This window comes from Drosophila subpulchrella, chromosome 2L, assembly GCF_014743375.2.
Source record: "Drosophila subpulchrella strain 33 F10 #4 breed RU33 chromosome 2L, RU_Dsub_v1.1 Primary Assembly, whole genome shotgun sequence".
NCBI lineage: Eukaryota > Metazoa > Arthropoda > Insecta > Diptera > Drosophilidae > Drosophila > Drosophila subpulchrella.
In genome coordinates, this window is record NC_050610.1 from 18,422,579 (window position 1) to 18,434,804 (window position 12,226).

A 12,226-nucleotide genomic window follows, 5' to 3' on the forward strand; every position below is an offset into this window, starting at 1 on the left:
AAAACATTCATACATTCACACACACAAAAATACGTCTTTGTTTAATTTTTTAACACATGCGACAGGACAAAATACAAAAAGACGACGCATGAATGGAATTCTTGCTCTAAAATTATGTGCGGCCAAAAATTTGCTTTGTGCGCCTTAAAAATTCGTACAGAACAAAATTTCTTAAAGCGATTTCTGTGCAGTTGAAAAAAGTGAAAACCGAAAAAAACGAACCGAATATGAACCAAATGGCTTCAAAAAATCTAATTGCCATTTGGCTGTTTCGGGAATGGGTTCGGCACATGATAATGAAAAACAAATTAGGCGCAAAAAAAGAGCAAAGTATATACGTACTGTATATATAAAATATATGTGTATATTATTTGAGCCTGGACAACACTTGCAGCTGACAGAAGGGGGCGGCGAAAAAAGAGCCTTAAGAACGGGTCTTAAGAATAAATGAAAACTGTCAGGACTGCGCAAAATGTTGCCAAGGACAAAAAACGGCACAAAAAATTATTGTTGCGAACAAAAAACTCATGGCGGAATGGGTGGATGGGGAAAATGGTTGGGAAATTTGTGGATTGCATGAAATTTTCTTGGAGGTTTCTTTTTGTCTTGTAGTTGTTCTGTGATTGGTTGGTGTGAGTTGATTTTAATTTCATTGATTGTGTTGGAAAACCTAAAAGAAAGTGTTTGAAAATGATGTACTTATTTGCTTCTGTACACTGAGCACATAAGGTAAGGTTTTGCAGGTCGTTTGCAGTTTGCTTAAAGCCTAAGCTAATTTCTATTCACTCGAAAGAATTATAAAAAATCATAGAGTTTAAATCAACACTTCTAGCTAAGAGATCTCTATAGAAATATATAGGTATATGTAATATGCCCTCGACCTTGTTGCGTTTGTTTTCGGAGCCCTTAAGGACTCGCGGCGCCCCAGGAGCAAACACAATTATTATGATATACGCGCACACTGGAAAGTCCTTCAACACGCCCCCTCCCAAACACTTAAACCCTCTCCTAATGGCGCCCAATATATATATACATATTGTTAACAAATTTCTGTGCTGGGACATGACCAGATAATTGCGAGAAGAAAACTCAGGATGAAAATGCTCTTCATTCGAAATAATTTAAACACATAAAAAACAGAGGCGAGAAAAGAAGAACGGAAAGCAGAACCCAGGCACGTTTAATAGATTGTAATTTCCTTTAATATTGCGCTGGGGAACAGAAAGGAAGTGTACTTAAGGGCACTAAACTAACGCTAAACAGCAGATACAGATTCAGAATCAGGCTCAGATGTGTGCAGGTGCGTATGTGCAGTATATTCGCATTTTTTTTTAAAACTCTATTTACGTTTGTTTTCATTTTTAACGTGGCCTTTCGGCTTAAGTGCATTTGCTTTTAGTGCGGCAAGATAGGGTGGAAAGTGCATGGTAAAAAATAGGATTGGATATTATAAAAACTGACTCGGACTGACGCATAATTAAAATGCCAGTGCCATGTGGTTGCTTTGCCACGAAGATAAAACGCTGCCCGGGGAGATCCAGGGCAGAATAGTGTCGCGGGGGGTAAAAAGTCATTAAAGTCCGCTGCTCCAAGTTTTTTAATTGCAATTATAAAAACAAAACTTTGTTTAAAATAAACTTTCCATTTTTTTGCGATCCCTCTTTGCTCTTCAGGAGGCGCCTTGTATATTTTATTTTTTGCCTCAGGCTTCCACTAAGTGGCAGGTAATTGAAACTGACCCAGCTCATCATGCGGCAAAGGTTGGCGACAAAGCCAACTTGCATGCCATTTCAAGTTTATGCAGCACTTGCATGAGCCAAAAAGGAAAAAGAGGTATACTTTTTTAACAAAGCCACGAAGATCCTTGAGAAAATAAACTGGGATTTTTAAACAAAAATATTTTGAGCTTTCTCTAAAAAGAGTCAACATATGAAGGCTTTAATTTCTGTTATAAATATTAAGTTTAATATATGGGAGTATTGAAAGTAGCAATAAATATTTTGGGCTATATTTAACCTAGAATTTGATATTATTTTTAATATACCTAAGTAATTATAAGCTAGCTGATTTAACACGAACTCCTAGCGTTAAAAAAATATTTATTATTATAAAAATAAAGTTTGAGTATCATAAAGAATATAAAAGTTTGTGCTTTTTAATATACATGTGTGTCTGGTGCAATTTTAGCATATATTGGGTGTGTATATATCACTGGTGCAGTTTGGAGTGCTTTTATAAATGATGAGGGTTCTATGGGAAGAGATGATATAGGGTAAGTGGAAACTAGTTGGGGTGATCACATAAAATAACTAAAGATTTAAGAGAGCGTTATTACGCAACTATTCTGAAACACCATTCAAAGGCAATTGCAATTTCTAAGGAACATCTAGAGCAAACATTCAGAACACACAGAAATTAACGGCAAGACATGAGACAAATAACCAATAATGTATGACCGAAAAAAAAACATCTAGAATTATATTAAAAATATATGTAATTCTTAAAAATGAACTAAGCAAAATGGAATGAAATTTATTTCATGTTTGATTTTTTTTTGTGATAAACTTTTTGCACGAAAAATGAACAGACCTGGCTTTGATCGAGACGACTTTGCCGCCAACGGGCATATTTTCCTTGACATAAATGGGCCCATAGACAGTATGATCCCAGACGGGCGGATTGTTGGCACGATCGACCACATCGATTTGTACTTCAACAGTACGCGATAATGGCGGATAGCCCTTGTCTTGGGCCATGGCCTCTAACTTGTATGTCTCGCGCTGTATTTTATATACATTTCACGATCAATATTATCAAAAATCGTTTGGTTTTTATTTTCAAAATCAAGCAAGGCGTTGCAAAAATGACAGACGCGTCGATATTGGTTGGTAATTACGATATTTGTTCAGGAAAAAGGCAAAAAACAAAATTATATATAATATAGTTGAAACCTTTAAAGCATGTTTAAAAAAGTTTTAAATATAAACATTGTTTCTTGGTTAAAAATCAAAATTAAATTGTAAACCAACACCTCTTGTTAAAAAAGTTCGAAATTAATTGAAAAACGGGAAAACAGAAAGTATTTAATTGTTAAGGCCTTATTTAAAAAGTATTTTCAAATGCAGAGCAAAATATTTAATATAGTCTCGACCCTAGCCTTCAAAAGGAAATATTATATTCTTTGAGTAAATATTTGTAGCATTTAAATGAAAATGACAACTAAATATTTAATTTAATAAACTAATATAGGGTTTTGTGCATTTTATAAATACAATTTTCATAGCATACTTTACACAGTTTGCTGCGGTTATAATTCTTATCGATTTCGTTTCGACTATTGCTTTTTAACATTTTTGAACACTTTGTGTAGTTACCTTTTTTCCTCTAGCTTACAACTAAACTGCAACCTGTTTGGCTTATGTAATATAGGGCGATTTATCATGGTAAAGAAGCGTATTTTTCTAATGAAAACCAACACCAAAAATTTCATTACGATTCTCACAATATTCCAGGCATTAATTTCATGTGGGGGATTTGAGTCTTTGAAGGGGAAATCACAGATCCAATTGGTAATGCGTGTTTTTGGTGGAGAGAAGGGGAAAAGACTCGGCAAAATCCAAAAAGATCCTGAAGGGCAACCGTATTAAAAAACTGATTGCTCGCATCAAAATCAAATACACACCGGCAACAAAAGTTTTCAATATTTTGAAATTTTCCCATTTATAATTCGATTTACAGATTTTTAAGGACTTTTGGTTGCCGTACTCGCTAAAAGCTCTTACGATATGCCAAAAATGGAGCCTTTGCATTGCAAAGCTCCTGTAACAGTGAAAAGACCGTATGTTAAAAATTCATGAAAGCTTAATCCTAGGTTAGCCAATTGTTATTCCACTGTTATTCTCAAAAATGGTATCTAAACTAGGTTTTTAAGGACCGACAGCTGTTAGACTCGCAAGTTAGGTTTAGTATTAGATTTGGTGTTAGGTGTTGAGTTCTCATTGGCTATACAAACCTTGCCTTAACCGATGTTACAACCGTACCCACAGTGACATTTTCGCGTATGTGAATCGGCCCGTAAATGCTCTTATCCCAAATGGGAGGCTTATTATTCCGATCGACGACATCTAACTCAACGTCGACATCGGCGGCCGAGGCGGGAGTGCCCTTATCGGAGGCGCTAACCCTCAAGCGATAGCGGTCACGCTGTTGATTGATTTGATTGATTGGGTGAATTTCGATTGAAGCAGTAGTACAGTTTGGGGCCAAAATGTTAGCGTCAACAGCAAAACGAGGGGTTAACATTGCAAGGAGTAGTCGAGAACCGAACCCAAATGTTAGCATTGGTTACGTTTTGGGTTGTGTATTGGGTTCACGTTACGATTACGTATTTGAAATGTACATAATGTTAACAGAACAACTTTTGAAACTCAAACTACTACTGTGGGCAAAATTTGTGAATTTGTTTGTAAAATAAATTTTTTTTTCTATTTCAAATATATAATAGCAGATTGTGGATTAGAAAAATGTTTGATTGCAAAGGTTGTTCTGCCAGCTTTATGCACACGTATTTGATGACATCGTTGTTTATATGTTTTATTTCAATCAAATGGCGTTTGAAATATATGAAACTCAAAACAACTTAAATATATAACAAAATACTTGATAAATAAGGGATATATATTTAAACATTTGGGAGAGGGGAAGGATTAGTATGGGTAATAGCATTGTTACAAGGAATTTGGTCGGTTCACATAAATGATTTGTTTCTTTTGACGAGACTATTTCCTTCTCTATTTGGAGTTGCCCTGAGATGAAGTGAAACTCATAGTGTCTCAACTATTTACATTTAATGAAATATAGTATGTTCCTTGAGTTAGTTTTGCTTTACAGGTTAGCTTAAGGTCTTTGTTTTTAATATGATTTTTTAGGGGGTTAGCACAGTTACAGTAATTTTATTTACTTACTGGATAACAACCCTAAATTGTTTTATTTTTCGAGTACCATAATTTTGGATATGTAAAGATAAACAGTAAATTAAAATTGAAACCATTAAAATGCCTTGATCATTTTCCTTCTCAAATAGATAAAAAATTAGATAAAACAAAAGAATAATGGTGCAGTTAAAATCATAATACTTTAATATATCCTAACAATATCCATAAACAAATATTAGGCCTCATATTTCATGGGCATGCAAAATGAAATGTTCTTCAAAAATGGATATAAACATTGGTTTCAAAAATGTAAATTAAAGCTAAGGCAAAAATACTGAAGTCTTGCAACAAGAGACGTTCAAAAAATTGCATAGTCTCGACAAAAAGTATTTGTTTCATTTTGCTTTTGGGATTTTCTTGGGAGTTTTTTTTTTGGGTACAAATTAAAAAGAGGCAATACAAAATTATATTTTAAAAATTTTGTTGGTTATATATTAACCTTCAAAAATAGATTACAACGATGCTCAAAAATATTCGTGATCGTTTTGGGGTTTACTATTCGTTCTGAAATTTTTATGGTATATACACTTTTCTTAAGCCTATGAACCTGGCACCAACAAAAAAGCAGCTGAACTGTTATAAGCATATTTATCCCAACTTCTGATACTCAGGGTTTTCGATTTATTTCGTGTTAGTTTTGATTTGTTTCAAAAAATGTTAAAAATCAATTTGCCTTCTTGGCATTTTTTGCACGTGGTAGGTATCTTTCTTTGGCCAATTTTACGCACTATAAACTAAACAAAACAATGGGAATCAACTAAAAATATTTGCTTAATTTATATAAACGCTGATTTCGGTGGATGTGGCAAAAAAATTGCACTGCTGGCACATCATAACCTATTTCACCTAAGACTATTTTGCGGACTTGTAAAACATTGAAATACAAATGAAAATAAAGGTGCAGTTTGAAAGAAAATCAAAAAACGCAATAAGATAGATAGATATATAGGTACAAGCCGCTTAAACTGACTAGAGCTTGGTAGATGCTATGCATCTGTCATTGAATTAGTTAGTAAAATTATAAAGTTTCTTTTTAAAATAAAAAGTTTGAATTTAAAGTAAAATACTTGGTTAGTTGGGATTTGGCAAACTCATAATTGGGGTAATATATGTTTTGAGAAGTCTAAAGGCCAAATGAAAAGCAAACACTTACGTCAAGCGGTTTCTTGAGTACAATCCAACCGGATTCGGCCTGGATTTCAAAGTATTCCAGATCATTGGGATTGAAAGGGGCAGTCAGGCTGTATACTATAGCACCATTGTTGTCGGCATCTTCATCGGAGGCGGAAACACGGAGAATATTCGTGCCAATACTGGCATCCTGTTTTACATTCTCAACGTATTTCTGAAAGATTAATGTTTAAGTAACTCATTTTGAAAGTTAAGATTGATATTTAGATCACTCACCTGACGATCAAAGAGTGGGGGATTATCGTTCACATCTGTGATCTCCACGGTGAAGGAGCAGACGCCTTCCAGACTTGGATCACCCTGATCTGTGGCCTTCACTGTGACCGATACAAATTTTCCATCATCTCCCTCTCGATCGAAGACCTTGTTGGTGGACACCTCGCCCGTCTCCTCATCGACTGTGAACTTTGTCCCCTTCTGATTCGGCTGCTGAACAATCGAGTATTTCACCTGTCGCAAGAACATGCAAAATGGTTTAATGATTGACACAAATTGCGATTAGAGCTGTTGAGGCGTTCGACCTCCACACACGACATGCACTTTGCAGTGCATTGAACTTGGCGGGCACGAAAAGAAAATTATGACCGAATCTCGTCATGAAATCTCCTATCGTTTCCACACACACACATGCAGGTAATTCAATTAGGTGTGGGTAATCATGTTTGCTATGGCCTCAAAACACAAATAACGTATAATTAATCGGGTTTACCGACCGAACGGGGAAAGTAATTAGGAAAGGATAATCATAAAAGGCCTTGGAGAGCTCTTTGATATTGGTAATAGGAAAAGTGTATATAGCATGTACATCTAAATTAGTTAATGCACAAATTAATGGAAATTTCCCAGTGCTTAATTGGGATTTATTGTAGTTGATATCAGCCATAAGCTTTTATTTTAGGGATACTTGGTAAGTAGAAAGGAACTATATTCCAAACCAAGTTTAGGAATACAATCGATAGTAACTTTTTATGTTAGGTTTCCTATCATTGGCTTTTATTATTAAATGGTTTATGATGCTCACCTGTCCATTGACACCCTTATCCTCGTCGGTGGCCACAACTTTAATGACGGGACTTCCATTTGGAGCTCCCTCCTCGACTTTCGGATAGTAGGTACTGCAGTCCTTGAACACCGGCTTATTATCGTTGACATCGGTGATGAAGACCACAACCACGGCGGTTGAAGTGTGGATAGTTTGATCGCCATTCACGCAACATGATCCATCGTCCATGGCGGTAACGTTCAACTCGTACTTGTCCCTGTCCAGGGATATGGCTTTATTGTGCAGTCGGATCACACCGGTTATGTCCTCTATGACAAACTGACCAGAAGAAGTGCCGCCGCCCACGAATCCAAACCTAACGTTATCGCCATCCTTATCGGAGGCCACCACAGTGGTAACCAAAGTATTCGGACCAGCATTCTCATCCACATTGGGGGTATACACCTGCTGGGAGAACTTGGGCTCCTCGTCGTTCTTGTTTTTGGTGTAAACACGCACTGTAGCCACTCCAGACTTTGGCGGTTCACCCTTGTCCTTGGCAGTGACTATGAACTCGTAGTAGGCATTATTATTGTCCGCATCCAGTTGCTTGTTGTTAACGATAATTCCATTGGAATCCACGGCGAAATGGTCATCGGATACCAGGTATTCGATTTCAGCATTCGATCCTGAATCTGAATCCATAGCTTTAACCCGAAGAATACTTGTGCCCAGTGGAATGTCCTCATCGACATTGTGGGCCTGATAATCGGGCAGCTCGAATTTCGGGGCATTGTCGTTGACATCCGTAACGCGAATGGTGAGCTGAGATATAAATATCGAAGGTGAGTTTATGTTAAATTTGTTCAAGGAAATGGCTACTGAAAAGATTGCTTAAAAGCTTTTTCATTTATCCGATATCCTAAAGGCGACATTAAAATAGCCACTTTGAATCCATCAAGAAATAGTGAGAAATTTAATTTAGCATAATCTAATTTTACTAAATATTTTCGGGTTAAAAAAAGTCCAAAAAACACTTGTTCATCTCAGATTTAAATATATAAAAAAACTTTAAGAATTTAAATTTCATCTATTTCTGTTTTAAAGCGCTGATTATAGGAAAAAGCTTTTTCCCCATCTTTTCTGTACCAAACCCCACTCGACAAGGATTTTCCATTCACTCACATCGACGGAGGTGGAAAAGCCCCCGGAGTCCTCGGTGGCTGTCACAATCAGCGAGTACACGTGCGGCTGTCGCAGATCCTCAAAGTCCAGCTCCTTGGCCAACTTGACAATGCCCGACGTGGGTCCGATGTTAAAGGTGCCTGCCCCCTGGCCCTGGGCCTTCAGGGTATAGCGAATCTCGCGGTCCGCGAACGACTTGGCCTTAATCGAAATGATGCTGAAAGGATACGGATACGGAAAAAGTTAGCAGAGGGAAATGTAAAATTTGCTTGCATATTTTATGTCCATCCACAGGCCACTTCAAGCTCTGCATGTATGTGCTTGTCACTCGCTCCACTGCCTTTTGACAGTTGTTTTCCCATCGGAATTTCAATGAAGACAAACACATCCACACCCTGCAGGACGAGCACACACACTCATGGTCGTCTAGTTCACATTGTTATGCATAACTTTTATTGGCAGCTCCCCGAAATTTACATGCACAGGAAAAAAATGTTTCAATTTGTAGTTTAGTGTGACCAGCACACTTGGGCACAATAAGTGGGACCAACATTTTCCTTGAATAAATTAGTGTGGCCAAATTCTTTTCTTTCTTGAAATTTTAATTATTAATTGGTTTTAACAGGTTTCTGTTTAAAAATTTTTGTATTAAATCATTTTTTTAAGAATGCTACTAGTGGTATCAATTATAAACTTTACCAAATATCAAATTCATTTAAAAGTGTTAAAAGGAATCGACTTTGTCTTAATATCAATATATTGAGCTTGATATATTTTTAAATATGTTCAAGAGTCAATTATGATTTTTTAGAGTGTTCTATTTAGCATTTTATTTGCGGGTACTTGGGTGTGTTTGTTTTTCCAATTTCATTTTAACTTACTCTGAGTCCTTTTTCTGATTTTCTGGGATCTCGGCCTCATAGCTGGGCATATAGAACTGGGGGGCTCGTTTGCCACCCACAATCGAGAGTCGCTCTTCGGGGGTGCTCTGGAACCTGCGATCATCGACCTTTCCATTCTGATCCTCGGCCTTCACGTACAGGACATACTCCATATCCAGCTGAAAGAGGTCCGTGCCCCTGGTCCGCACCACTCCAGATCGCTCGTCCACCTCAAAACGTCCGCCAGTTCGATCGCGAACGATGAAATAATGGATATTATGATCGGTATCGGGATCTCGGGCCTGGAGCGTGAAAACCGGAGTGTTGGGCGGTGCATTGAGCTGAACCACCGCCTGCATGGGCAGTGGGCGGTTGATGAAGTAGGGGGGCTCATCGTTCACATCCTTCACCAGGATTATCACACGCTGGTTGTCCGTATACTTGATGCCAGCTGAAACACACAGAGAATATAGAAGGGGGGTTAAGAAATTTTTGTTTTCCTTGCTGGCATGTTTGTGTTTTGGCTTTTTCGTTCGGTTTTGCCCAAACTTTTGCCTTTTGTTATTACAACTAATGGATAGTGGTTTGGGTGGTATGGGAATAAGGAAGGAGGACTTCCCCCTTCGTAATTTAAGGCTCTCGGATTTCAGTTAAGCCATTCAAATGCAATCAGCCGGAAAAGCAGTCTCAGGACAAGGCCAAAGTCTGGCACAAAATTCATTCGCTTTAAGAGCACATTAAAGTGTTGTAAAATTATTATATTTATTTGTATAAAAATGTACCAATTTACTTAAGCTTCTAAAATGTGAAACCTTTAATACTCGTACTAGGAATACCATTATGGCCTTTAAATATTGGTTGAGTAAGTTTAGCTGTTTAGCCTTTTCATTTATAGACCTACCGAAATGCCTCAACTTATAATTTGCACTAAACATGCACACAAAAAATAGTTAAAGTTGAAAGAAATCAATAAAAGGCCGAGGAAAGAGAAAGGTAAAGAAGTAATGCAGGGGTCGCATTTTTTCCTTCTACTACCTTTGCAAAAAATGTCTGCACCGGAAAATTCCAATCATGTTGTTGTGCTCCTCCTTGTTTTTTTCCTCTTTTTTGGTTGGGGCAAACAAGAAGCGGTAAACGAGGGGAACCCCAAGCTGACGGACGCTTATTAGAGGCGTGTGTACTTTTTTTGCAAAAAAAAAAGGGGGGAAATTGTGGGCGGTGGAAGGTCGGCTGAAGTAGCGGGCAAATAAAGCAGACGATTTACCTGCCCCCTCAAAGAACACAAAGAAATTCAAGCAATATATAAAAAACAGGGGCAGCGAGAAAAAATACGAAGAAAATAAAGGAGAAAAAAATATATACCAAAATGGGGGTGAAGCATGTGTAATTTCTCAAGAGCAGCGAAGTGAATTGTAAACAGGTAGCCGAGGCTAACCCTTAACCCTTGTAAGCAAATATTGCAATTGAAACACAGACGCAACGCGTCAAAGAGTTTGCCAAAAAGAAATGGAGGGAAGTAAACAGCATTTTCGCTCAACAGATTGCACAGAAGTTGCAGGAAAAAAGTTTTGTGCCAAGCGCATAAAGAAAATTTCATGGATTCGGGTGGAAAATGGTGGGGGTTCCCCTTCTGAGGCATAACTTGGCAGAGTTATTTGCTGATTCTTGGCAACTTTTGTTATTTCCCTGCCAGCTTGGCATTGTAACGCTTTTCTATGGCTTATTGTGCTAGTGCCAAGCAGGTAAATCAGAATAAAGAAAAAATAATACCATTTTCTATATACACATATATAAAACTTGAAATTTAAATAATGCGAAGCGAGTTTTATTGTCCTGAGTGTGTGTGAGCGGTACTAATGTGCACTGGGTTTCCACATGAAGCAAAAGCAGCAGCCAACATGGCGGATTTCCGTGGCGACAGTGCACACGATGGGTTGGAAAATGGTCGGTGGAAAGCGGGGGAAAGTGCCTTTTGTAGTCTGGCCATAGAATAGTGTGTGTGGCAGGATTAAAATGGGGAGAGCGAGCAAGATTTTCATTATGTTCGGCGCTGCAACAAGCATGAATAAATGTGATTTGTGATTAAGTTTTTCATGGATGCTAGTTGAAGTATTTTTAATAATGGCTGGTGCTGGATTTTTATTAAAAATCGGGTGTAACCCAAGGACATTAAAATGAAATAGGAGTATATAAAATCTTTTATAAGAAAAATAGTTGTACATAAGATTACTTTTTGTTGTATAACTTTTTATATATTAAAAAATTTAAAAACTATCTTGTTTTGCACTAGAATTACAGAGATTACAATATTTTCATGAACACAGTGCCTTTTTAGTTCACTTAAACCCTTAGAGAAATTTAGTTTTAAGTGTACCCTGAACCTAGAGATGATTTTAGTTTTTAGTGTATCTTAATAGCACGCTTCATATTCACGGCAATTTTTATGAAGTGTCCTACAATTTGCACCCGGAAAATGTAGCAATAATGAGCCATCATCTTCGCCACTTAGCCTGCGCACATTCGTTTCAATTTAATGAAACTTCTTGGCACATCGTGGCGCCCTTTTAACACACCCCTAAACCACTTTCATAGCTTCCTCTATGCGAGTACCTATGCCTGTGAGTATCCTTTTTCTTATCAAAAACGCCATATACCCGCACATATGCACATTAAGGGACTGTCATGGTAGCTGAGGATAGATCCTTGAGGAGTCAAAACCATGCAGCTACTATAGTACTCGTAATCACTGCCAAGGGATGCCGTTCGCCCCTTCTCCCTTCTCCCAAAACACTCCCCTCAGAGTCATTGTCATCATAAGCTAGCCAAGGGGATGCAGTGGCTGGATCCCAGTGCGGTGAGATTAAAGGGGGGTTGAGTTGCAAGCGGACAGGGGCGTAGCCAGAGGGGGGCAGGGGCAACCAGAGGTTAGCACTAAATGAAACACCCAAAAGCAGACGGCGAAGATTTTGTACCGGCTTTGTCTCCATTCCCGT

At 37.8% G+C, this 12,226-nt stretch overlaps 1 protein-coding gene across 14 annotated transcripts in view; it reads right to left on the reverse strand.

Annotated features, from left to right (window-relative positions):
• Nucleotides 1-12,226, reverse strand: part of LOC119547457 (neural-cadherin) — a 132,114-nt gene that overhangs the window by 63,724 nt on the left and 56,164 nt on the right. For 5 of the 14 annotated variants that reach the window (XM_037854321.1, XM_037854324.1, XM_037854323.1 and 2 more), the window contains exons 3-9: nt 9,234-9,684; nt 8,353-8,569; nt 7,207-7,992; nt 6,402-6,635; nt 6,148-6,339; nt 4,965-4,976; nt 4,013-4,203 (exon numbers count right to left, since the gene is read on the reverse strand). In XM_037854321.1, the coding sequence (XP_037710249.1) occupies nt 4,013-4,203; nt 4,965-4,976; nt 6,148-6,339; nt 6,402-6,635; nt 7,207-7,992; nt 8,353-8,569; nt 9,234-9,684 (2,083 nt within the window). Of the gene's footprint in view, nt 1-2,589; nt 2,781-4,012; nt 4,204-4,964; nt 4,977-6,147; nt 6,340-6,401; nt 6,636-7,206; nt 7,993-8,352; nt 8,570-9,233; nt 9,685-12,226 lie in introns of those variants that run through there. The other 9 variants (XM_037854332.1, XM_037854329.1, XM_037854327.1 and 6 more) reach the window with 3 other exon arrangements.